This window comes from Thunnus albacares, chromosome 20 (genome assembly GCF_914725855.1).
Source record: "Thunnus albacares chromosome 20, fThuAlb1.1, whole genome shotgun sequence".
Lineage (NCBI taxonomy): Eukaryota > Metazoa > Chordata > Actinopteri > Scombriformes > Scombridae > Thunnus > Thunnus albacares.
In genome coordinates, this window is record NC_058125.1 from 23,250,517 (window position 1) to 23,275,471 (window position 24,955).

At 39.0% G+C, this 24,955-nt stretch overlaps 3 protein-coding genes across 5 annotated transcripts; 2 read left to right on the forward strand and 1 right to left on the reverse strand.

Moving 5' to 3' along the window:
- Positions 1–440: 440 nt before the first annotated feature.
- Positions 441–3,202, reverse strand: cdk5r1b (cyclin-dependent kinase 5, regulatory subunit 1b (p35)). The gene is made up of 2 exons (XM_044336788.1): positions 2,886–3,202; positions 441–1,608 (listed from the first exon to the last, which is right to left on the reverse strand). The coding sequence occupies exon 2, from the start codon at positions 1,358–1,360 to the stop codon at positions 452–454; it is 909 nt and encodes a 302-aa protein (XP_044192723.1). The 5' UTR covers positions 1,361–1,608; positions 2,886–3,202; the 3' UTR covers positions 441–451.
- A 1,601-nt stretch (positions 3,203–4,803) lies between these two features.
- Positions 4,804–15,477, forward strand: psmd11b (proteasome 26S subunit, non-ATPase 11b). Of its 2 annotated transcripts, none has more exons than XM_044338063.1 (13): positions 4,804–4,927; positions 7,726–7,827; positions 7,959–8,155; positions 10,324–10,381; positions 10,729–10,923; positions 12,529–12,673; positions 12,759–12,819; positions 13,268–13,330; positions 13,416–13,541; positions 14,570–14,605; positions 14,688–14,739; positions 14,851–14,993; positions 15,146–15,477. In XM_044338063.1, exons 1-12 carry the CDS (start codon positions 4,837–4,839, stop codon positions 14,991–14,993), a joined length of 1,269 nt encoding a protein of 422 aa, XP_044193998.1. In that variant the 5' UTR covers positions 4,804–4,836; the 3' UTR covers positions 15,146–15,477. The 2 variants fall into 2 exon arrangements, with proteins under 2 accessions (XP_044193998.1, XP_044193999.1); XM_044338064.1 differs by having other exon boundaries at positions 15,151–15,477.
- Positions 15,478–19,435: 3,958 nt separating this feature from the next.
- LOC122971491 (DELTA-sagatoxin-Srs1a-like) lies at positions 19,436–24,950 on the forward strand. Of its 2 annotated transcripts, none has more exons than XM_044338171.1 (4): positions 19,436–19,766; positions 23,544–23,707; positions 24,082–24,224; positions 24,378–24,950. In XM_044338171.1, exons 3-4 carry the CDS (start codon positions 24,121–24,123, stop codon positions 24,805–24,807), a joined length of 534 nt encoding a protein of 177 aa, XP_044194106.1. In that variant the 5' UTR covers positions 19,436–19,766; positions 23,544–23,707; positions 24,082–24,120; the 3' UTR covers positions 24,808–24,950. The 2 variants fall into 2 exon arrangements, with proteins under 2 accessions (XP_044194106.1, XP_044194105.1); XM_044338170.1 differs by having other exon boundaries at positions 24,110–24,224.
- The last annotated feature ends 5 nt before the right edge of the window (positions 24,951–24,955 follow it).

Sequence of the window (24,955 nt, forward strand, 5' to 3'; positions counted from 1 at the left end):
ATGTGTGTGTGTGTGTTTATATATCATTGTCAAAAAAGCTTTCATTCTCAGGTTCTCACAGAAAATCCATCCTTTGCTTCTTTGAAAATAGAATTTGGCCTGATACATACATCTAAAGGCAGAAGAGGGTTTGCTTTTTGCAGAAACTCAATGCCTCATAATTGGAGACCATTGCAACTTGTTTCCCCTCGAACACAATCAAAACTGACATTTCAGTCAAAATATATTCAGAGTTGAAGATTATGTTGTCAGTCTGACGAGATAAAAAGCTCAGGTGTCATTAATGTCAAATACTTCCTACTTGGCAAAGCCTCCACTGCACCGTTTGGACAATAATAAATAAATAGCATCAGCTTTCAGACTTGTCAAAATGCCAGACTGGAGTATGCCCCACCTCCCCCTGACCCCTCTGCTCCCCCTCCCTCCCCCTCCCCCTCCCCCTAGCATCCCCTCACCGGTCCAGGCCGATGAGCAAGCGGCTCCTCTCCTCCTCCTTCTGGCTCTCATTCTTCAGGTCGGCGAACACCTGAGTGAAGTAGTGCGGGTCAGAGTTGATCTGGAGCATTTTGGCGCTCATCAGGTTGATGATGGACAGGCAGCGGTCCCAGAAGGTCTCCTTGGAGCTCTCCACCAAGAAGGGCTTGAGTGGGTAGGAGATCTCGTTGCCCATGTAGGAGTAAGACAGGTAGAGGCAGGTGAGCAGCACGGCCTGCAGCTCGTGCTCCGTGGCCACCTCGGAGGAGACCACGTCACGGCACAGCATGTAGACAAAGACCACGTTTGCAGGGGTGATGAATCCCTGGTCCTGCCAGCCTTGCAGCAGCAGGGAGCGGTCCACGCTGCGCAGCCACAGCACAGGATCAGTGGGTGACAGGTGTTTCAGCCGGTAACAACGCCGGCACAGAAACTCCCCGAGGCAGCGCAGCAGCTCACTAGTGGAGGCCTGGACAATCACTCTCTTTGGGGTCCCGGGGGCCACATTGGAGTTAGCCAGAGGGGCCTTCTTGACAGACGATGCTGTGTTGTTGGAGCTCTTGGTGAGAGCTGGAGTGCTCTGATCCTGGGTGAAGGTGGACAGGTTGGCGCAGGACTGCGACTTCTTCAGGTTTTCGTTGTTCAGGTGGGTGACATTGTTCTGGTAGTTGCCGTTGGGCTGCACCTTCTTGGAGCCCTTCTTCTTGGCTGACACTGCTACAATCCGCTTCCATGGGAGGACGTTGATGAGCGAGTGGCGCTTCAGGTTCTTGTCTTTGGCGTTCTTGCTGTTCTGGACAGCTGTGTAGTGGCCCACAGTGGCCGGTCCATCCTCAAAGAGAGCCGCCTTTCGGTAGCTAGGTGACAAAGACAGCACGGTTCCCATGGTGACTGCTCGGAGGCGTCCAGGGGCTTTAGCCTCGCTGGGTCAGAAGAGTGTCTGCCAGAGGAGATCCTGAGGGTCTCAAAGCTTCTGGGAGCGGGGAGTCCCGGGCTACAAGCTGCCGTTGGGCATCTAAAGCCTATAGGAGGAGATTGTCCTGTAAAGAGCTCTCTGATGGGATAACGATCACCTTGACTGAGACGGTCTCTGTTGTATTTCAGCTCTCCGTCTGCGTCTCCGGGTGGGCACCGCTGGAAGCAGAAAAAATCAATAATCAGAAAAATAATTGGTAGAAAATCCCATGCCTTTAAATCAATCACGGATATATCCAAATAGCAAATGAAATGTATTCGATCTCATATAAGATCTGTTACTATTATTCAGATTACATCAGATCAGTTTCTGCTGTAATGTTCCCATAATGCGAGCGGTTTATCAGCAGGATACCTCAGGCTTATTAGCAGCATTGATTTGACTCAGTAAATGGTGGAATGGATCAGCCTATAGCTTATTCTCATTAATTCAAACAGTATAGATTCCTCCTTGCTGCAAATGATCGATGTAATTAGCGGGAAAATCACACAAACGTTATAAAGAATCTAGTGTGAAATTGTCCTCCAGCTTTCATTCATCTGCAGTAGATTACAGAGCAAGAAAAAAATCATAAACACAATTGTTTATCAGGAATTCTATCGCATATCTGATTGTTAATGGGTCCTATATGGTGAATTCATAAACATTTCATAATGAGAGATCCATATTTTATGAGCAATGACCGATATACCAGAATGAACCACGCGCCACCATCTCGCTAAAATGGACGCCAGCAACGTAAACACCATAATAACAGGTGAAGGTCGGGTTTGACGCCTATAGGACTCAGCATGTTAAAACACAAAGCCAAGATCTTGTTTACCTCCCTCTAAAAAATAAACAGAGATATGATTCTTTATGTGCTCGACGTATTTTCTTCCTCACTGCAGCAGCTACAGTATCCATATAAAGACGGTCGATAGATCGACATTGCTCACTTGCGCAGGATCCGAGCGTGTTCAATCCTTCATTCCATCACCCTCTATCAATCTGATGTCTGATCCCTCAATCGTGGAGGCGAAAATACAAAATATCAGCTTTGAATGTGACACCAGTGGAGTAAAATTAAAGGATTTATTGATCTTCTTCTTCTGTGATGAGGAGTTGTGTACATCGGCTGCTCTCCATGGTGCTGAAACTGAGCGTCTGCGTCGAAATGAGAACGCTGCCCATAATAGGCGGTGGCTTAAAAATGAAGAAAAAAAAATCCCCTTTTATCCGTTAATATCTCTAAATATCTCGGTGAATATGGCTGCCTATAGTTTCACGTCCTCTTTATGCCAATTTATTCTCATATTTCCCAGTTAAGACGCAGCTGCGCATCACTCTCTTCCCATTTCACATATAATGAATCCACCAAAAATCTGCAGTTCCGATCTAAACTGCTGCACATTCAGCACGAATGTGTTCCAAAAAAAAAATAAAACAAACTTACCAGATTTCCAGCTCAATGAGGAAAAATAATCGCGCTGTAACGATGATGCTCCGCGTCTCAAGCCTGTTTTTCCTTATAAAACGCGATTAAAACATAAAATCATCCCAGAGAATATAAATGCAATAGAGAGAATAATCCGAGGCGAGGCACACACACGATAAAAACACAAGCTTGTGGATGAACACGCCTGGTGTCGGCGGTGCGCAGACGATGGTGGGCAGTTGTGGAATGGATGCTTGGATGAAGATGTGCTCCTGGTCCTCCTGGCCGTGAGATGCGGATGCTGCGAGGGGCTGATGTTGTGTTGTGTCACACTGACTGTGTGAGAGGATAGTTGACGCAAAGGCGGTGGTGGGGCGCCGCTCTGCGCTCTGTGCGCGGTGCTGTTTCTGCTGGGGAAACAACTCCGCCTATAGCCACACACAGCAGGCACTCGAGCACACTGAACCCAGTGAACTCAGAGGATGTTTTTCTACATAACATATGGCATCATCCCCACCAAACCACCAACATTCATTTGTAAACACTTAAATATGAAGTGAGCTGGTAGTCATAGGTTTCTATAAGCACCCCAGTTGCTTAGTCCTTTGTGTTTGTCCTATTTTAATCCCCTAGCTAATAAGGTGTATTCTTAAATTACTCTCCAGTGTGCATGTGAACCTTAATGATATATATTTTTTCCTTTTAGGAAAATAATCCCCTTTGACCACATATACTAGCTATAAACGAAAATAGTCTAAATCAGAGTTCCACCATGTGCTCTTTCTATATAAACTACGCTGCAGTTACATTATTTTAGCCTATATGGTTTCACAGGATTGTGTCCTGCTTTCCCACCAAGAATACAGTTCTGCACAAAACATTGCACAAATTGAAATTGAAATTTGTTTCATTTTCAATTCAATCTTTTTTTCTTTTTTTTTTAAAATACTGGCACTAAATATTAGCTGTGGGAACGCGTGGGTGACCTGCTCTATGATAACAGCCTCTACCTGTAACCTATATGAGTCACAGGCTACAGCATGATCTGTGCAATAGTGACGCTGATATTTACAACCTTATTTTAGTCACATTTGGGTTTTTTTTGTTTTTTGTTTTTTATGAGTTGTGCTGTTAGATACAGCTTTGAGGACTGTGATTTTGATTCCATCCGTCCAATTAGAAAATTTATAGATTTATATGTATAGCTGTTTTTATTTAAAGAATTTTAGAAGCAATTGTTCTAATGTAGTGATTCTTGGTGTATCAGCCTACGTAGATTCAGTACAACTAAATTGGTGTTTTTAAATAGCCTACATCTTCTGCAATGAATAACATTGCATGGGATAATAATAACAATACTACTACTACTACTACTACTACTACTACTACTACTACTACTACTTCTAACAATAAAATATGTTAATAATAATAATAATAATAATAATAATAATAATAATAATAATAATAATAATAATAATAATAATAATAATAATACATTTTATTCTCTTAATACTTCCATAATACAACCCTGTAATCAAATGCGTAGAAAAGGGAGCTTTTGATACATTTTAAATCTGTTTACTCTGTTTTACCTGCATTTTACGGTGTCTTTGCACTAATGTCCTGTTTTATAGTCTATATTGTTTTTTGCACCACAGTCTTCATCTCTTGCACAATTATGTTATGCACAGATTGTTCAGTTTATATCCTTAACGTTTTATGTCGTGTGTTTTATGTCTCGCACTGTCTACCTGTTTAACATGCAGGCAGTCATACATCCCAAATGTAATACTGGCATGTGGATGGACTGACAATAAAGAGAGTCTAATTTGAACGACCTATTTTCGGTAGGACTACATTTCCCAAAAAGCCTCAATCCCGACATGCAAGTGGCACAGTGACGTCACATACGCTAAGTAACGTAGTGCCCGCACGTAATTCTCATTCAAGCAGCATTTGAATAAGGAAGATGGCGGCTGCAGCAGTGGTTGAGTTTCAGAGAGCTCAGTCTCTCATTAGCACGGACCGCAACGCCTCTATCGACATTCTCCACTCAATAGGTAGGTGTTTTGAAACGGACATTTTCCCTCTGTCCACCGGGGTTTGTTATTTCTCGGTCGGTGCTAGCTGGCGAGGTGTGCGTGCTAGCCGGAGCCGGCGGTGCTCCGTGCTGACTCACTGTTGAATGTAACGGTAACTGGATGTTAGCTTGTTAGCTCGTTAGCTCCTGTGCTAACTTTAGGCCGGGCCGTGAAATGTGTTACGGCTATCAGTAATATTATGTTTTGGACAATGTATTTGGATCTTGTGATGCTGTGTCTTTGTAATAGCTAACTGCTATTAGCTCTACTTGAGACACCCACGTTAGCATAGTTACTATTGTGGCTAACGTCATTAGCTTGTTGTCAAAAGCCTCAAACCATCTTAGTACCACAGTGAGAAAAGCGAAGAAAACTTTATGTTTTACTGACAACGGGACAAAATATAAGTGGTTGGCCAAGGTTTTCTCGTGTGTTTATGTCTGCGTATACTAATGACAAATGGGACTTTCATTACTATGAACTGTAAACAGTTCCCTCAGACATCACTGTCCTCAAACTGCCTTGTCACACTAGTCCAGTAGCTGTCAGTGGTGGTAGAAGTATTCTGATCCTTTACTTAAAGATCCCCTCCAGACATTTATGAGGAAATATAGAAATACTCTGCTTGGAACAATAATGTTTTTTTTCCACAGACACAAAAAAGGACAATTACAGTATAAAAGTCCTTTAAAATTATATCCACTGCTTCTCTCTATGAATATGTTTCATTTCAAAAGTTTAACAGCTGGACTCAAGATGTCTCCTACTTCACTGTAAAGTCAGTTCTTAGTGTTTTGTACACTGGAGGCTTGGAGTTTCCACATCACACTTGTCCAAGTTGAATATTGGACCAGGATTGGCTTTCAAAATAGTTGTGATGTCACAAATCCTACCTGTAGACACAAGCTTTAAAGTCAGATTTTCAATGAGCAATAAGAAACTTTCCACTTCCAGCAGTTGAATGTAAAAACAGCCTTCTAGTGTCAAACTCTACACAGCGAAGCTCAAACATCCAACTGTAGGAATGAGAAGAAAAACATTTTTAAAACAGTTTTACTTCAAGTAAAATTAGAAATACTGTCATCTAAAAATATTCCATTGTAAGTAAAATTTCTGAATTCAAAATGTTACTTAAGTAAAAGTACAGAAGTGTTATCAGAAAAAAGTACTGTTTATGCAGAATGGCTTATTTTAGAGTGTTATATTATATTGTTTGTTTTTATCATTAACAAATACATGTAAGAGTATTTTAATGTTGTAGTTTATCAATGTGTAGCCAGTTTCAGATACTTTGAGTAGATTAATAGTAATAGTACTGCATCATATTATATCATATTATATAAGAGTATCATACTTTATTTATAAAGCACCTTTCACACAAACTGCCCAAACAATTTTTAAAACAGAAAAGAGAAGATAAGTTAGACTATTAGAAGATATTATTTTATGTAAAATATTAATCTGAATTTTAACTAAAGCTGTCAAATACATGTAGTGGAGAAAGTACAATATTTCCCTCTGAAATGTAGTGAAGTGTTAGTAGCATCAAGTACAAGTACCTCAAAATTGTACTTGAGTAAATGTACTTAGTTACTTTCCATCGCTGGTCCTGCTACACTGTTTTTTCTCCCAGATGTAAATAATCTTTAACCTAACATTTAGTTCTTTGTCACAGTGATTATTTGATTAATCTATTTTTTTAAAAATCAGATTTATTTATTATATTTATTGGCTAAGTAGCAAGTATAAGGAATTCAGTGTGGTCCAGATGTCAACAGAGAACTTTAAGCAATAAACACAAACATAACAGTAAGAAAGGGACAGAAAATGACAAAGATTCTGTGGAGTGGACTATGTTTATACATATTGAAATGATAAAACCATGTGTGCGCCAAAAAAACACACTTTTATGAGACATTCAACAGAAAGTCACTCCACAAAAATTTTAAGTGGTGTAGATCATTTATCAGGCATAAAGCCAAACATTCACTGCTTCTAGCCTCTCAGATGTGAGGATTAGCTGCTTCACTCTGTTTTACAGTCTTGTAAATTGAACATATTTGGGTTTTGGACTGTTTATTTGACTAAAAAGCTATTTTAAGACCTAACTTTGGACTTTGGGACATTGTTATTGCCATCATTCACCCGGTTCCTGGAATTTTATAAAGTAAGGCATATGATTCATCAATAATGTGAATAAGCCTTAGTACGGCTACAACTAATGATTATTTTCATTATCAATGAATTTGTTGGTTATTTTCTCAATTACACGATTAGTCACCTGGTCTGTAGAATATCAGAAAATGGTGAAAAGTGTTGATCACTGTTTCCCAAAACCCAACATGACATCCTCAAATGTCTTCTTTTGTCCTGACTGACAGTCCACAACCCTGATATTTAGTTTACTATCATAGAAGACTAAATTAACATTTGAGAAGCTGGAATCAGAGAGCTTTTTCTTTAAAAATGACTAAAAATGATTAAACAATTATTAAGATATTTGGTGATTAATTATCTGTCAGTTGACTAATTGCTTTATAAAGTAATCATTGCAGCTCTAATCTGTAGCTGTAAGATTTATGTGTGGGTTTAAAAATAAATATGAGAAGTAAAATAATGGTTTCCAAAGTTTAAAAGTCCAGAAACCATACTTGGTATGTTGAATTAATGTCTCACTATAGTTCTCTGCCAAGTATAAAATTCACAGGTTGCATCATATTGGAGGATTTAGAAGAATAAAAAGTTTCTAATGTGAACTTGTTGTCTTTCTGTAACAGTGAGGAGAGATGTTCAAGAGAACGATGAGGAAGCTGTCAGGGTTAAAGAACAGAGCATCCTGGAGCTCGGGACTCTCCTGGCCAAGACAGGACAGGCAGCAGGTAACGTTTCAACTCAACAGTATAAATGAAGTTTTCATCTAAGCCCCAGATCTACTTGAACCGTCTCTCACTACTTATACTATAAATCTCTGAAGTATTTCTGATACATTTCCTTTCACGGCTGTCTCCAGAGCTGGGGGGTCTGCTGAAATTCGTCAGGCCTTTCCTGATCTCTATCAGCAAGGCCAAGGCGGCCCGGCTGGTCCGTTCTCTGCTGGACCTCTTCCTCGACATGGAGGCAGCAACAGGGCAGGAGGTCGAGCTGTGTCTTGAATGCATTGAGTGGGCCAAGGCCGAGAAGAGGACCTTCCTACGACAGGCTCTGGAGGTAAGGAGGATTAGAACAGGCTCGTGGGTGCTTTTGCAGCAGCATAAAGAGTGCAAAATATTATTAATTCCATCATTAAAGTGTTTTCTGAAAAGACTGAAATATCAGCAAGCTTCACTGCTGGGATTGGGCAACATGGCAGCATTTTTACTGGTCACCATCATCAACTGGCAGCAGCCTGTCTGTAAATAGAATAGATCCTCATATTGCTGGATCCATTGCAATAACTTATAGCACCAATTATGCCATTAGAGGTGAATTATTTGCATTATGTTTGACACTTTGATTGCTGAAGAGGCAGAAATATACAGATTTTTCTTTAGGTTATTTAAATCGGCCAATAATTATCCACATAGCCAACAGCTGATGCATTCGTCCTCTCACAGAACCTCACTCTTCAGCACAGTTTGTGATTAATGATAGTGGAAACAAAAGCGATATCGCTTAACATAAATAGTTGCTGCAAGGGAGTCGTATCAAATTTAACAAGTTGTGACTCATGAAGTGGGAGATGCTGTGATTTGATCCACATGCCAGGAGATATGTAACACAGTGTAGCAGTGTGGCAGTACTTTGGGTTAAAACCAAATGAAAATAGGAAGCTTGATAAATATAATGAAGCAAATGTATAAAGTTTGCCTGAAGAAAGTGACAAAACGAGGTGCTAATACCAATAATAATAATAATAATAATGCTAATACTGATGATCCTCCACATGCTGAGATCTATGATGACATCACTCTGCTATTGCAGCCAAAATGCTGCTTTGTGGCCAAAGAACTGCCAGCAGGTTCACACTCACAGCCAGGAATATCTGGAGATTTTGGCAGAATTACAAAATACAGGATCAACACAAGATTTCATATTGGCTCCGAGAACTCTGACAACAAAAATCATCATAATGAAACTGGCGTGTATAGATGAGTGAAAGCTGAGAAGACAGACGCTCTTCTGACAGGCCCTAGTTTGCTCTGAGACGCTCATCACAGGACTGCGTGTACTATGAGCTCAAGCTGTGAGAGGAGACCTGATGTATGCAGACGAGATCAACCTGAAAAGGAGCAGCTATTAAGAATGTGCTTTGCATTTCAAGGTCCATGTTTGTGTTAAATCCGTCTTTGACAATTTAGACAACATAACATCATGTTGAAAATGTCTTATATTGTAATAACGCAATGCTCCAGGATACTGCATTTTGATATGTGTTAAGCTGAAATTATAGTTCGTCATTAGAGGGTGTGCGCGTGGGCTCTTTGCGGACATCCGTGTACCTGTAATTAGTCGTGTTCCTGTAGACGGCGATCTACTGCGCCTGTGTGGAACATATATCCCCGAGCGGACCCCAGAAGGTAGTATAAACACATCAACTACCCGGTCTGTGGTGTCCGAAGCCGTCCGTGTGAGCGTCCGCTCGGGAGTATAAATGAAGCTTTAGAGTTAAATTCCACCTTTGAGAGAACAGTTAGATCACCTCCTCTATCTGGCACTTAATGTCAACAAGTATTTCAAGGAGATGTATGAGCTTTCTCTGTAATTTGGCGTGTTCTTCCAAGACGTGTGTGGGTGGCATTTCAACATCTCGCTGTTTGCCATGAATTGCTCATGATGATTGACATTTTAAAGAACCATGTAACCAGTTAAATGGTATCACCTTTTCTCACTGTATTTAGTAAATGACTTCATCTACATTCATTGTATCGGGACTAATAACCCAATGTTCCATCATACCTGGAAAACGATTACAAAAATAGAAGTTTATGGGATATTAAGCTAGATTTTATAAAGGTGAAATGTTTCCTGCAAAGATTGTTCATGAAAGTTATAATATATGTTATGTTTTGTCACAGTTATTGTGTAAGAAGCCTGAAACAAAGAGCTGTGGCCGAGCTTACTAATGCTGACTGTAAAACTCTAAAGCACAGAAATGCATCTGTCACACACATGTCACACATGTCTTCCATCAGACGGCTTCATGATCAGAAATGCAGTTGAAATAGGTCAATACAACGGAATAAGTCCAATCTAAGGTTTATGTCCTTTTGATTTTATTGATTATATGATCATTATTTATATTCTGTCCGTGATACCTGTAGGAGCTCTTGTATAAGGCAAAAGATGAAGCACAGCTGCTCTCCGACTGTCTAACAGAACTCTTCTCTTTCCCTCAGGCACGACTGATTTCACTCTATTTTGACACCAAAAGATACCAGGAGGCCTTGGCACTTGGTGAGTGCTTAGAGACTGAGAGACATTTTTTTTTGGTATATTTCAGCATCTGTGTTCTAACTTCACAGACATAACAAAAAGGCTGACATAGCTATTGGCCCCCGACTTGTTTATCAAACATGAATACCACACAGATGTCTTCTAGTCCACGAAACACTTTCAAGAGATGTATTTTATTCTTGCAATCTCATTCCAAGTTGCTTTTATGGAAATTTGTGCTGCCTGGTGAGAAATAACGGCACACATCAGGACTATAATTGTACATTTACCTTCTAGCTGTTTACAAACCGTTATTGCAACAGTTAACACGCATGTCGTTAACTCTCCCTCATAACTCTTTCCCTCAGGCTCCCAGTTGCTCCAGGAACTGAAAAAGATGGATGACAAAGCTCTGCTGGTAGAGGTTCAGTTGCTTGAAAGTAAGACGTACCACGCTCTCAGTAACCTGCCCAAGGCCCGCGCAGCCCTCACCTCAGCCAGGACCACCGCCAACGCCATCTACTGTCCTCCAAAACTCCAGGCAGCGCTGGACATGCAGTCAGGTCCGTGGTCTTCAATGTCCGTACTTACATGATGCGTGCATTACCAGATAGCTGGGGTTTAGCAGTATCACAGAGCATATTAAAACAGTGTAAAAATAACTTTCAGATACAGTGATTCTCAGTTTTTGCATTGACTTTATTGCCGTTTGAGAAGCTCTACCATCAGACACCTCAGTAGGATAAAAGAAACCACACAATGCATTTGGTTATAACATTTTTTAAAAGGCCAACAGATGTGATTAATAAACTTAACGATGGCCCAGTTCCATTGTCCAGTGAGCGATGAGCGTTCACAGTAACACAGACCTGCAACTGGCTCCCTTAAAAGGAACACAGGCATTGTTACTGTTATTAGTTACACCTGTGCTTTTCTTTTTTTATGACATGTCAAAATGTCTTCTGTGTGAAAACGTCTTATTAGGGTTGTGCTACTGCTGGGTCAAGTTATGCTTCCCAGGTTCATGGGTCAGGGAAGTAGCAATGACTCGTCTTACAACCTCCGTATTTGATACAAGACTCGTCTGGAAATGATTAAATTCAGCTTGGTGAGATGTGTAGTTTATGAAGCAGCAACTCTGCAGAGATTATTCGCTACCACTCCAAACATCTTAACCTTGTTAACTATTAAAACAAAGACATCCTGTACTGAACAACAGAGAGAGAGAGAGCGGCGTCTTCATCCAAGGGTTCATTTTCCTGTCTTAGCTGAGGAGAGAACTGTGCAGTCGACACTCTGAACGCCTGTCTTCACCCCTGAATCTGCCAGACCGCGCTGTCTTTACCAACTACCAGCAGTCAGAGCACAAGAACGGAGAGGATTATCTGTGTAGAATATTCATGCGATGGCGTCTTTCACATTATTCTGATTGCTTGCGTTTATGTCGGCAGAAAAAAGTAGAAAATCCCAATGAAAACTGGTGGTGTGTGTGTGTGCATGTATTATCTGCCACAGTATGTATTTAATGCTACCACTGGGGGGTGCTAAAGTGTGAAATACACACATGTGATGATCTTTTGGTTATTCTGATTTAAACTTATGATCAATTTCATGGCGGTTAGTTATCACATTTTTGTGGCCATCATGCTGCACCATCAGTAGGTCTTACCTTTACACAAAGACCGTATAATAACATTATGATTCATATGACTCAGTCAGAACCATTCATAAAGTAACTTTCCTCAACAGTGAGTGTGACTCAGCCACACCGATAACCATCTCAAAGTCACACAGTTTGTGTTCACCAGTCTGGAGGCGGAAGAGCTGTGAGGCTTTGATAGAATCTTGTAGTGACTTAACAACAGCAGCATGAACTGGAAACACGAGCTTATGTTTAATACTGCAGTAATGTTCAATTTTATTATGAGTAAGTTGTCCTTGTCAGGCAACGCTCAATGAAATCAACACGGCACCAAAGTTTCTAAATGACTGTTGTGTAGATAAGCGAGTCGTTTAATAGACTGAACACTCTATAACTATAGTGTTTAATTTCAGCCCTGCAAGTTTCTCCAATCAGTGTCGACGCTTTCAGCTTTCAAGGTGACTGACGCAGTTTGTTTTTGGCCGTAGACGGTAACTATCACGCCGTGTCGTCTCTGTCGTTGCAGGGATCATCCATGCAGCAGAAGAGAAGGACTGGAAGACGGCCTACTCCTACTTCTTCGAGGCCTTTGAGGGCTACGACTCCATTGACAGCCCCCGAGCCATCACAGCGCTCAAATACATGCTTCTCTGCAAAATTGTTCTCAACTTGTAAGTAGAGCACAAAACTCGGTGTGTAATGTTTTACAGTTTGAACTTCTATAGCATGGCCTGGCATTGTTCATTTCTCTTTCAGACCAGAGGAGGTACAAGCCCTGATCAGCGGTAAACTGGCCCTGCGATACGCCGGCCGCCAGGCAAGGACCAATCATTTCCTACTGGTAGCAGATCAGGCAGAGCAGCAGTGTTAAATATTGACAAAATGTTTTATTTTTCCTGGAAAATGCTGCTGTTGAAAGTATGATTTTAAGGTTGAAACCCAAATGACTGTTCAAACTGTTAGTTCTGTTTGAACTAAATGAGCATCTTCTAGTGTTTAACAGCCCTGGTTTGTTTATGAGACCTCCTGAAACACCCTGTGAAGTAAATAAACTACTGCGTCTTGCAGTTTGGTTGACATTTTGTGAACATTAAAAGATTTTTGTAGGTATTTCAATGTTTAGGAATATCAGTATCAATATTTAAAACTGACTAAATCATTCAAGAAGTAAAACAACTATTTGATAGACATCTCTGTGTTGTACAGGTAAACAATTGAGCTTTTTTATGACACTTACATTTTCTTTTTTGTGTTTATTCCTCCAGACAGATGCACTGAAATGTGTCGCCCAGGCCAGCAAGAACAGATCATTAGCAGACTTTGAAAAGGTACGAATCCTTTTTGCACAGATTGCTTCGCTGTTGAGTTTTGTTGTTGTTCTTGTTTTTTAAGTGAAAGTTTTGCGTCTTCCAGGCCCTCACAGAGTACAGAGCGGAGCTGAGGGACGACCCGATTATCAACACTCACCTGGCCAAGCTGTACGACAGCCTGCTGGAACAAAACCTCATCCGAGTCATTGAACCGTTTTCCAGAGTACAGGTAAAGGAGCTCCGAGGCTTATTGTAGGGAACTTACCACAATCTTTTCTTGTACTTCAGTGTGGTGTCAGTTGTTTTGTGACCTTGTCCGGACTTAAGACAACCATATTAATCAGTCAGTAATTTAAACGTTGGTTAATCAGTGTTTACTTGCTGTTATCATTAATGTGTTTTGGTCCACAGTGTATTTTAGCTTGTATGGTTTTTGAAAAGGTGAAACATAACAGTGGTTCATTATGTCCATATTCTAAGTTAAATGTGTATCTACTATTGTACTTGTTTGTTGAAATGATGGCGCTCAAGTTTTAGTAAGATAAAATAATTTTTATATCTTGTATTTTTTTTAATAATATCTTTATTTATATAACACCTTTTAAAAACAAAGTTTACAAAGTGCTTTGACAGACAAAGCAAAAAGTAAAACAACGCAAAGCAAAGACTTGAAACAGAAAACAATAACAGATCTGACCTTTTAAAAAGATGGCGGCCGAAGGCGAAGAAAGACAATAAAGAGATGATAAAAAGTTTAAAAGAAAGATGATCTAAAGACAACATTACATAAAAGCAAGTCTGTAAAAATGGGTTTTAAGAAGTGATTTAAAAGAAGCTACTGATTCTGCGGAGCCTCATCTCCTCAGGCGGGTTGTAGCTTGGAGCTTCAGACCCAGATGTGTTTTAAAAGTGATCAGTAAAATCTTAAAATCAATTCTAAAACGAACAGGGAGCCAACGGAGAGAAGCCAGGATCAGGGTGATGTGATGTTGTCTGTTAAAACCAGTAAGAAGCTGAACTGCTGCGTTCTGGACCAGTTGGAGGTGGAACAGGGATTTTTGTGTTGTACCGGAAAGGAGGGAGTTGCAGTAATCTAGTCTAGAGAAAATAAAAGTGTGGATGATTTTTTTTCAAGGTTTGAATGGTGGAGCATCGGCTTAACTCTGGAGATGGTTCTGATGTGGAGAAAGCAGGACTGGACAACTTTGTTAATGTGTGGTTTGAAACTTTTTAATTTCCCTCTCTTTCTGTTTTCAGATAGAACACATATCAGGTCTAATCAAACTCTCAAAGGTATGTATTTTTGCAGTTGAGTGTTAAAATCACCATTATCTCTTAAAACGCGTGTTCGTTACAAATGTGTTTTTCTTTGCAGGGGGATGTTGAGAGGAAATTATCACAGATGATTCTGGACAAAAAGTTTCACGGTCAGTGGAATCATCTGTTCCTGTAAAACAGATATCAGATATACGAGCTGTATGGGGAGAGCAAAAATCCTGAAGTGTAAACTGAAATGTATTTTTCTGACTCTGCTGCAGGAATCCTCGACCAGGGTGAAGGTGTCTTGATCATTTTTGAAGAGCCTCCAGTGGACAAAACATACGAAGCAGCCTTGGAAACAATTCAGAACATGAGCAAAGTCGTGGATTCACTTTACAACAAAGCCAAGAAGCTGACATAGGTGAGAATACTTTAGGAAGTGAACACAAACTGCCTTTTAGCTACTCAGAGGTCAAGATTAATGACATGTTTCTGTTTATATGTACAGTATGTAATTTATTTTGAAACATGGCTTTCATGCTCCTTTTTTTTTTTGTCTTTGTTCATCCTCAGAACAGATCGCCACGGCAGTGCGATGGAGGAACTGTGTGTGTTTGACCAGCGTGTGTAACATTTTAAGAAGGGGACAAGGGAGAGCAACGAATAGTCCCACAAACTGCAACAAACAGGATTCCCCCATCAAACTCCCCCCCATCCCCCTCTCCTTCTCTCCCTCAACGGACAATTTAATCACTTCTCTCTCTTCTTTTTTTTTTTTTTTTTTGTTTGTTTTTTCTTTTTTCCTCTTTTAATTTTGATATCTCTTCAGGATTCTGTATAACACTCAGCGGCCAAATCAGGCCATCAGGGAATATTGTACAACCACAATAAAAAGATTAAAAGGATTTAGAATACATATATGTTTATATCTGCTATAAGGTTGGGCTTACCGAGCCTTAAGCTGTCTCTCCACTGCAACCTCAAAGGTGCAACATTGACCTCTGCAGCCTCGGACTCTGCTACCGAACCGTGTACGCAGAAAAGAGGCGTTCTCCTTCTTCTTGTCCATATCTTTCAGAAGCACACTGTTCAGTTTTTGGAAGGTTGGGATGCTCCTTGGGATTCTGAATTTTGAAAGAGCTCCCTCTAGCTCTTTTTTCTTTCTTTTTCTTTTTTTTTTTTTTCTCACCATATCAATGCCAACAGTTAAGTCCCCACTGTATTTCAGATGTGTATTAAACTCACTTTATTTGGTTTTGGTTTTGTGTTTTTGTTTTAAGAAAAAAAAAAAAAAAAGAATCAGATGGTTGCCACATGTCTGCCCCCCCTCCCTCCCCCCACACTTCCCTGCTTATGTACGTTTATAGAACAGACAGGATGCCATTTCACCACCAGTGCCACTTTTTTCGGCGCTTGTTTGCCTCAGCATTTGGGTGCAATATGAAACCAGAAGGCAGAGACGGAGATGTATTCATTGCCTCTGAGCGTCTGTGAACTATCCCTGAGTGAGCATTGATCCATTGTTAGTTCCTAGCACTAGTGTGGTATGCTAGTAACCAAACAATTTGTATGGTTTTGATTTGGTTTTTTTGATTTTTTTTGTTTTGTTTTGTTTTTGTTTTGTTTTGTTTTACTCTTATAAAGACATTTTCAAAAATAAATATTTTGTATTTTAAGGATTTTGTCTTGTCTCTTGCAAAAAAACCCAAAAACAAACAAACAAACAAAAAAAAAACAGATTTGACCTGGCAACTGTTTCATTGGTCAGCTATAGTATTTCAGTTTTACAGTATCAGGGTGAGAAGACGGGTTTTTGAAATGCACTTAGATAATGAGAATGTGGCCCAGAAAATGTAAACACTACTTAGGAGAAAGTGTGGGTGTTCAGGCAGTCAGCAGTAGTGCTTTTAACCTGGAAATTGGCCAACAGGTATATGGATGTTAACGCTATAAAATACAGAAAATACCCACAAGAGTCTCTTCCTTCTGCTGCTATATTTGTAACTAATTTGGAAAAAAAAAATAACTTCACATCAAAGGGCATTAAATCAGTTTAACTGACAGCTTTGGATTGTTTTTTTTTTTTTTTTTTTTACACAAGCGGTGTAATGTTTACTTGATGTGTCAGCCTTGGGTGCAGACATGATTTTTACTGTGAAAAACTTTCTCTCGTTAAGTTTGGTTTCATCACAGGAGATACAAGGAAGGTTTAGTTCTACAACCCTCTTTCCTTCCCATTTATCAGATTTCCTCATACCAGTGTTCAAAGAACAACCACATCTGCAGGATTTCTCCTCCTTTTCCTCAAGATTTTTTTTTATGATGATAAGCACAATCGTGTCATTTTAACTGTAGCTGCCGTGCTCGTGCAGAAGAAGAAGCGTTTCCAAATATTCAAATCTAAATATTCTATCATGAAGAGGAACTTTTTAGATTTCATGACCTTCATTTGTTTACAGAGGTACAGCTTTTACTGTGACTCTTTCAACATCCACAATAAAGAGATTAATTTGCTTCTAATTCAAACTAAATGTTTTTCTATTATTATAATTGCATGTTCCTTTTTAAAAAAAACATTTCAATATAGGTGTCAGCCATTCACATGCATTTTTTAAGTATAGATTAATATCAAATGTGCAAGCGTTCATAGCTGATAAACTGGTATTGTTATCTGATGTTCAACTGAGTTAAAATGTTTCTTTTAAGCATCTCATTTAATTTGACTATGAAAACAGAGGCCTACTGTATGTGTTCATGTGTTAGGTAAAAAAGACACATGTTCCATTTTTAAAGCTCCTGGCACCTGACAAAAAAAGTAAAAGGTCTGGCAACACTTACCGTCAAATAACGGTAAAAAACCCTATAGTTATTCTACAGAGAATTTTTTTTTTTTTTTTTTTTTTTTTTTTTTTTTAAATACAGATATTTACTGTAGACATTATCTGCATTTTACAGTCCAACTGTATGTGTAAAAAATATAAAATATTGCTAGAATGTTAAATATATAAATCTGCACAAAAACATGAAAAACATTGAAGAAATACCTTAAAATGACCTCATTTAAATAAAGCCTTGTTTTATACAGTATTCTTTTGTAAATTTATAGAACTATCCAGTGTATCCTTAAGGCCACCCAATCAAAGCACAGATTTCTGGATGTAAAACACAAAACAATTACGTAAAATTATATTCAAATTACCCTCCTTTAACACCCATTAAAGGTGTCTTGAGAGCTTTAGGCTTTAATTGTATGTGATCATCTCATCTATTTACAGTAAATTTCTGGTAATATTGGTTTGATACTGTACAAAAAAAAAATCATGTGAAAATGGTTTACAAAAACATAATTTCATAATCTTACTTTATATAAACATTTGAAAGTAATTACAAGCAACTAGCCAATATATCTACATCTATATCTATTTTGTGTGTACACTGCCATCATTCTTCAGAACTTGTCACTTATAGGCTATTTGAGGCTAAAGACAGCAATTGTATTTACAGTGGTGTGAAAAAGTGTTTACTCCCTTTCTGATTTTTTTTTCTTCATGTTTGTCACACCTAAATGTTTCAGATCAAACAAATATAAATATAAGACAAAGGCAACACAATATACCATTTTTATCATTAAGGGAAAAAATCCAAACCTACATGACCCTGTGTGAAAAAGTGATTGCCCCCTAAACCTAATAACTGGTTGGGCCACACTTAGCAACAACTGCAATCAAGCCTTTGCAATAACTTGCAATAAGTCTTTTAAAGTGCTGTGGAGGAATTTTGGCCCACTCATCTTTGCAGAATTGTTGAAATTCAGCCACATTGGGAGGGTTTTCGAGCATGAACCGCCTTTTTGATGCCACAGCATCTCAATTCAGGTCAGGACTTTGACTAGGCCACTCCAAAGTCTTCATTTTGTTTTTCCTTCAGCCATTCAGAGGTGGTGGACTGGCTGGTGTGTTTTGGATCATTGTCCTATTGCAGAACCCAAGATCGTTTCAGCTTGAGGTCACGAACAGATGGCCGGACATTCTCCTTCAGGATTTTTTGGTAGACAGCAGAATTCATGGTTCCATTTATCACAATAAGTCTTCCAGGTCCTGAAGCAGCAAAACAGCCCCAGACCATCACACTACCACCACCATATTTTACTGTTGGTATGATGTTACTTTTACGCCAGATGCAATGGGACACACAACTTACAAAAAAAGTTCAACTTTTGTCTTGTCAGTCCACAGAGTATTTTCCTAAAAGTCTTGGGGATCATCAAGATGTTTTCTGGCAAAAAATGAGACGACCTTAATGTTCTTCTTGCTTAGCAGTGGTTTTCGTCTTTGAACTCTGCCATGCAGGCCATTTTTGCCCAGTCTCTTTCTTATGGTGGAGTCATGAACACTGACCTTAATTGAGGCAAGTGAGGCCTGCAGTTCTTTGGATGTTGTTGTCGGGTCTTTTGTGACCTCTTGGATGAGTTGTTGCTGCGTTTTTGGGGTAATTTTGGTCGGCCGGCCACTCCTGGGAAGGTTCACCACTTATGTTTTCGCCCTTTGTGGATAATGGCTCTCACTGTGGTTTGCTGGAGTCCCAAAGCTTTAGAAATGGCTTTATAACCTTTTCCAGACTGATAGATCTCAATTACTTTCTTTCTCATTTGTTCCTGAATTTCTTTGGATCTCAGCATGATGTCTAACTTTTGAGAATCTTTTGGTCTACTTCACTTTGTCAGGCAGGTCCTATTTAAGTGATTTCTTGATTGAGAACAGGTGTGGCAGTAATCAGGCCTGGATGTGGCTAGAGAAATTGAACTCAGGTGTGATAAACCACAGTTAAGTTATGTTCTAACATAGGGGGGGGCAAACACTTTTTCACACCACTGTAGGTCTTGATGCACAACATATTGGTGTTGGGGCTACATATCAAAACCAAATGGTGCCCCCAAGAGCCTTGCAATTCGAATTGTTGATGGGCAAGTAGTCAAAGATGAGTAGACAAAGAGAGAAACAGAGTTATAAAACTAGAATTTTAATAATAAAGTCTGACCAAATTCAAATTCTTAGCATCTTATCACTTATTGTTATACATGAAAATACTTTAAATCTTAATTCTGGTCATTTTCATTGAGTTGTATTTATATATGACCAGTTTGATAACACCTAAACAACGTGATGACATGTGATACAAGGAATGCTGAAAGCAGGTAAACAACCTCACTGTGACTGTACTGTGAATTGAAGACCTAGATATGGTTTCATATTGTGAGTGTCGCCTCAAAATGAAATATTAGAAAGCACATTGATAACCTAAAGTTCCTTTACAAGAGTTTCAAAATGCCTTAATGTGATACTGAGCTAATTTAGTGAAAATTACAAATTACAATAAATAATTTGTGTACTTACTGCAAATGTGTTGCATTTAATTACCACCCATGATAACATGATAACAATACACATCCCTTATTTGATTTTGAGGGGGAAAAATATCATTTAACACATTATTTCTCAGTTAGCGGGTTTTATAACTCCCAGACATTTAGCATTTTAATAGACTTTTAACAATGGCAGAAAGGAGGCACAATACACAAGTAAAATTAACTTTATTTCATGAATTGTTGCATTTTTTTTACTGACAGAATTTGATCATGTTGTGTACATCATGACTGGTGAATACAAATCTAACAAAACAATACCACAATGATTTATAATGAAGAATTCAATTTATGGGACCAGTATGAGCTACTGTACATGTTTCATGTGTGCGCTGTTTAAGATTAACCATCTCTTCTAATCATCCACAGGAAAACATGTATTTAATACACTCAGGACTCAAAGTGTCTTGGATTTTTTTACTTATTGTTTTCTATAAGTGCACCTATTTTTTCTTTCAAACAGATGAATTAGGCCAGACTGTGTATGTAATCACGGATTAATATAAATTCTCAAATTCATTTATTTGTAAATTTCCAATAACTGTGAAGACCCAGCTCCATGTGTGTCTTAGTCCTGTGTTTGGCTGTGAAAGTCAGTCTTGGTACAGTTAGCGGTTCAGACAGCAGAAACTCCAGCAAAAGCATTCGAGGTGAGCGACGCTACATCCACAGCTGTCTTCCCTGGTGTCTCACAAGCTCTCTACTCTGGTCCTCTGGAAACTCTGTAATAAAAGAAAATGTTTTGTTAAGTTTAAAACAGATGTCTTAAATAAATTAAGTAAAGTCAGTGTGAATCTGTTTACTTAAACTTTTGCTACACATCCCTTCACAGAAGCCGGTGTGATGGTGTGAGTGAGTAGACCTGAAAAACACTGAGGCAAAATTCCCTGAAAAAGTCCCAAAATATTGTCTGTCTAGTCTAGTAGAGCCACATATGAAATGCTAGATTGTGCACCAGCAAAGGTTTAATAAGAGAACTGTAATACGGCTGCTAAAACTGTTCAAAAAAGACTATATTTGTTAGTTGTGTTGTAATTTATCGGTACTTCAGCACATTGGCTTTGAAATGAAGTTGGACTCACCTGTACATGACGTTGATGTCTGCAGCGGCTCAGTGCGTCTCTGTAACACACGCTGCGTTTACTTTGAAAATCCCTGGGTTGGTTCCGCTGCCTTTCCGTTTTTTTTTGACATAGTTTTATCTCGAAAGTGTGTAAAAGAAGTTATGAATTATGTTCATTATTTAGGCAGGCTATTTGTTTATTTATTTAGTATAGCTCTCCTTAAATTGAGCTGCGGCCAACACGCGTCAAAACCATACAAAACACGTAACTTTTACTTTGAAGGCGCGCTGTCTCTGTTTCCGGCTCTCGACTCTCTTGTTTCAATTTTCTTTGTACAAGTTGGACAATGGAGAAAGTGGACACTTTAACGCGCTGAATTGTATTTTACTTCTTAAGACAATGAAATCTGGAAATACCCCGAAAAAAGGGGTTTTTCATTATACAACGTGAACAACTGCAAATTAATTATACTTCATGCACGTATCGGCGAAGGACCATAACTACTTTTCATATAACATGTGGTATAAAACTTACACATTATAAACATTTTGATACCAGAAAGGAAGTTGGCAAGCATGATAATTTATCTGTTTCCATTCTGTCAGTCTGTGACCAGGCTTGAACTGTACTTACTGGACCTAGAGTTCCCTCTACTGGTCTTTGACTGCAAATATGATGGTGACTCTCCAAAAAAATAAAGCAAGAGATACTGCACATTATGGATATTCGTTCTGACATTGGATGAAACTGTGAAATTGAGTCACCTCCCTTGATTGAGATGGAAATGAAGCACTGAAATACTCATCAAAGTGTTTAAGTTCTGTTGCAGTGAAACACATGTTGAGCTGTAGTGTAATGACATAAAGATAATAAAGAAAGTAATATAATTATAGTCTAGGAGAGATAAAATCACACAAGTCAGTTAAAATCAGGTTTAAAAAGGTGTGGTTTTTAACTGACTGTTAAAAGAAAAGACACAAGTGTCTGTGATTGTGAACGGTCATTCATTCCACAGTTTCAGTGCCATGACAGCAAATGCAGAGTTACCTTTGTAAAAAGTCTTGACTTGTGAGAAGAGCTTGTTCTGCTGACCTAATAGGCTTAGCAGGTCAGAAAATTAACTTGAAGCTAATCCATTTAACAAATTTTGTGTGTGTACTCTGGAAGCAACGGGAAGCTAATAAACAGATGCTAAAATCAGGGTTAATGTGTGTTTGTGGTTCCAGTTAAGATCTGGGCAGCTGCATTTCGGACCAATTACAGATAATTTAGTGTTGGTGTCTGTTGGTAGAGAGACAGTAATCTACACGGGATGAAATAAAGGAATGAATAACTTTCTCCATCTGTCAAGGTTGGGAACTACTGACAGATACAATATATTACATTTTATAAACTTGTGTTTTTTATGTAAAATCTTAATCTGAAAAGTAACTAATAACTATAGCTGTAAGATACATGTAAAAAAGTACATTTCCCTCTGCAGTGTAGTGGAGTAGAAGTATAAAATGCTGCTGAAGCTGTTCCCTTTGATGGATATTTAACTTACTCATATCATTTTCTATCATTTTTCATTTAATTATCTACTAATTGTTTTCTGCTAAGAAATCTGATGGGATTCTGGATGCGTTGACTTGGCATACCGGCCTCCAGCTACTGGCATCCAAAGAAATTTGGGGATTATCCAAAACTGATTTTATTGTAACCTCAAATGAACAGGCTCCGTCCCACATGAAGGCTGTTCAGGATGGCCAGCTTTTGATTGTTATTATTATTATTATTATATTTTGTTATTAAAAATGAAAAATGAGTAAATGCATTTTTAAAAATCAGTACAATAATAATAACTAACTTTATTTATACAGTAAGTACTACAATTAGGAAGTAAATTCAGACAATTAAAATGAAGTACAATAAAATAGTATAAGATTAAAAATAATCACCCGCCAACAGCATTCTGTCACTTCATTTTGTACACAAATACCAGACACTGCTTTATTGTTCACTGTTTTTTCCTGCAGTCTTTATTTGTATGTTCTGTCATGACAGATTTCTCTTATGTGTTAATGTATGTTAAGGGTTAATACATCCAGACCATAAAAAGAAAGCCTGTTTCATCAAGTTATGCTCATTTGTCACATTTTAAATGTGCTCAGACATCATAAATCATAACTCAAAAGGTCTCTCTTAAGCCTATAGTGAAAAGACTGTGTAATGAATTGGATATTTATTACCAACTGCCATGAAGAGTTCTTTCAGATGAACAAGTGTGGGAGGTTTGGGCTTCATCTAAAATGAGTCATGATCAGACGACATATGGACTGTCTGACAGGTGTCTGTGGCTGCTATTCTTTACTTTTCAGATCTTACCAGATATTCAGGTATTTCGCCCAACAACACCCAACTGTGGGTGCAAGGAGTACTTTTCCATCTTCTGCCAAAGTGATCATCAGAACTATGAAAACTATGACATTACATCTTCCTGCAGGTAACTCTTGAAAACAGAGCACAGACACACCTACTGTAACCTCCTCAGTGAGGTGTGACGGTGTGTCTCTGGGAGGGTGTGACTTCATACTTGTCTCCAAACCAAACTCCGAGCTGGTTTCAGAGGACTCTCTGCCTTCCTGTGTGTGTGTGACATAAAGCAAAGTAAGTGCATTTATTTTGAGCTAATCAGGCAGGATTCATCAAAGCTAGAATCATTTTGAAAAACAAACATCTAATAGTTATATAGAGGATAATTGTGTGTAATAACTGACAGTAGAGATGTCTTTAGCACTTTATTTTGTGTTGAGATTAAATACTGTGCTGCAGCTATGTAATGATGTAATGTTTGGTGTCCTGGATGTATCGTACATGTGTCTAGAAAGGTTGTCTGCATGCCTTTTCACATCATATGTCCACAAGATGAGATATAATTCTACCTGATGCTATTTAATGAAGAACCTTCATAGCAGTTTCTACTGAAACTATAAAATCTACGATAATGATAACAGACTTTGATCAATTTCTGTTGTTCACAGCTCTTTCCTTTCCCTCTGTCACTTCCAGCTGCCATCACCATGCCTGAGACTGCAGAGTCGCATGCCGTCACCCTCACCACCAACCGCAACTGCACCATAGAGATCACTAATGTCAGCACTACCTACTGTCTCGTCAACCCAAAGTAAGATTCAGACAATGTGGGACTTTATTCAAATGCAAAGCTGCTTTGCTTGATGACATATTGATTTTCTTTTTTTGTGTCTGAACCAATAAAAACTGAAATATGCTTGAATCCATAAAAGCATGACTGCATCTACTCTCCTCTACCCTCCAGGGTCTACATGGAAAGTGGCTTCTGCTTCAGCCCTCCTCAACCCACCGTGCGCACCAACAAGACCGAGGTGTGTTCCTTCACCAAGGACGACAACACGGCATCGGGTGCTGTGGGTGTCTTGACCTACGAGCTGTTTGACATGCACAGGCGCCACTGCAACGAGCTGATTGCCGTCATGTTCTCGGTGCCGTTTGATTATAACTTCTACAAGAACTGGTTGGGGGTGGGCGTCTTTGAGCACACGCGAGCCTGCGACGAGAAGCTGTATAAGCTAATGTACAATGATAAGGATTTCACCAACTTTGAGCGCCACGCGGCCGATGGCTCAGGTGTGGCTTACAAGGGAAGGGTGGTGGACGTGAGGGCCTGCATGTCCGATGAGGGCAGGGCTATTGTTAAACTGGAGGTGTATGATAAGATGGGCAGATGAATCTGTTTGTACTGAGTGACAATAAAAATGGATGCATTGTTGTTGTTGTGATAACACAGTTGATGCAGATATTCCTGAAAACTTACAATGTCTGTCATTCATGTCATATATGGGTGCTTTAAACAAATAAACAATATAATTGATTTCT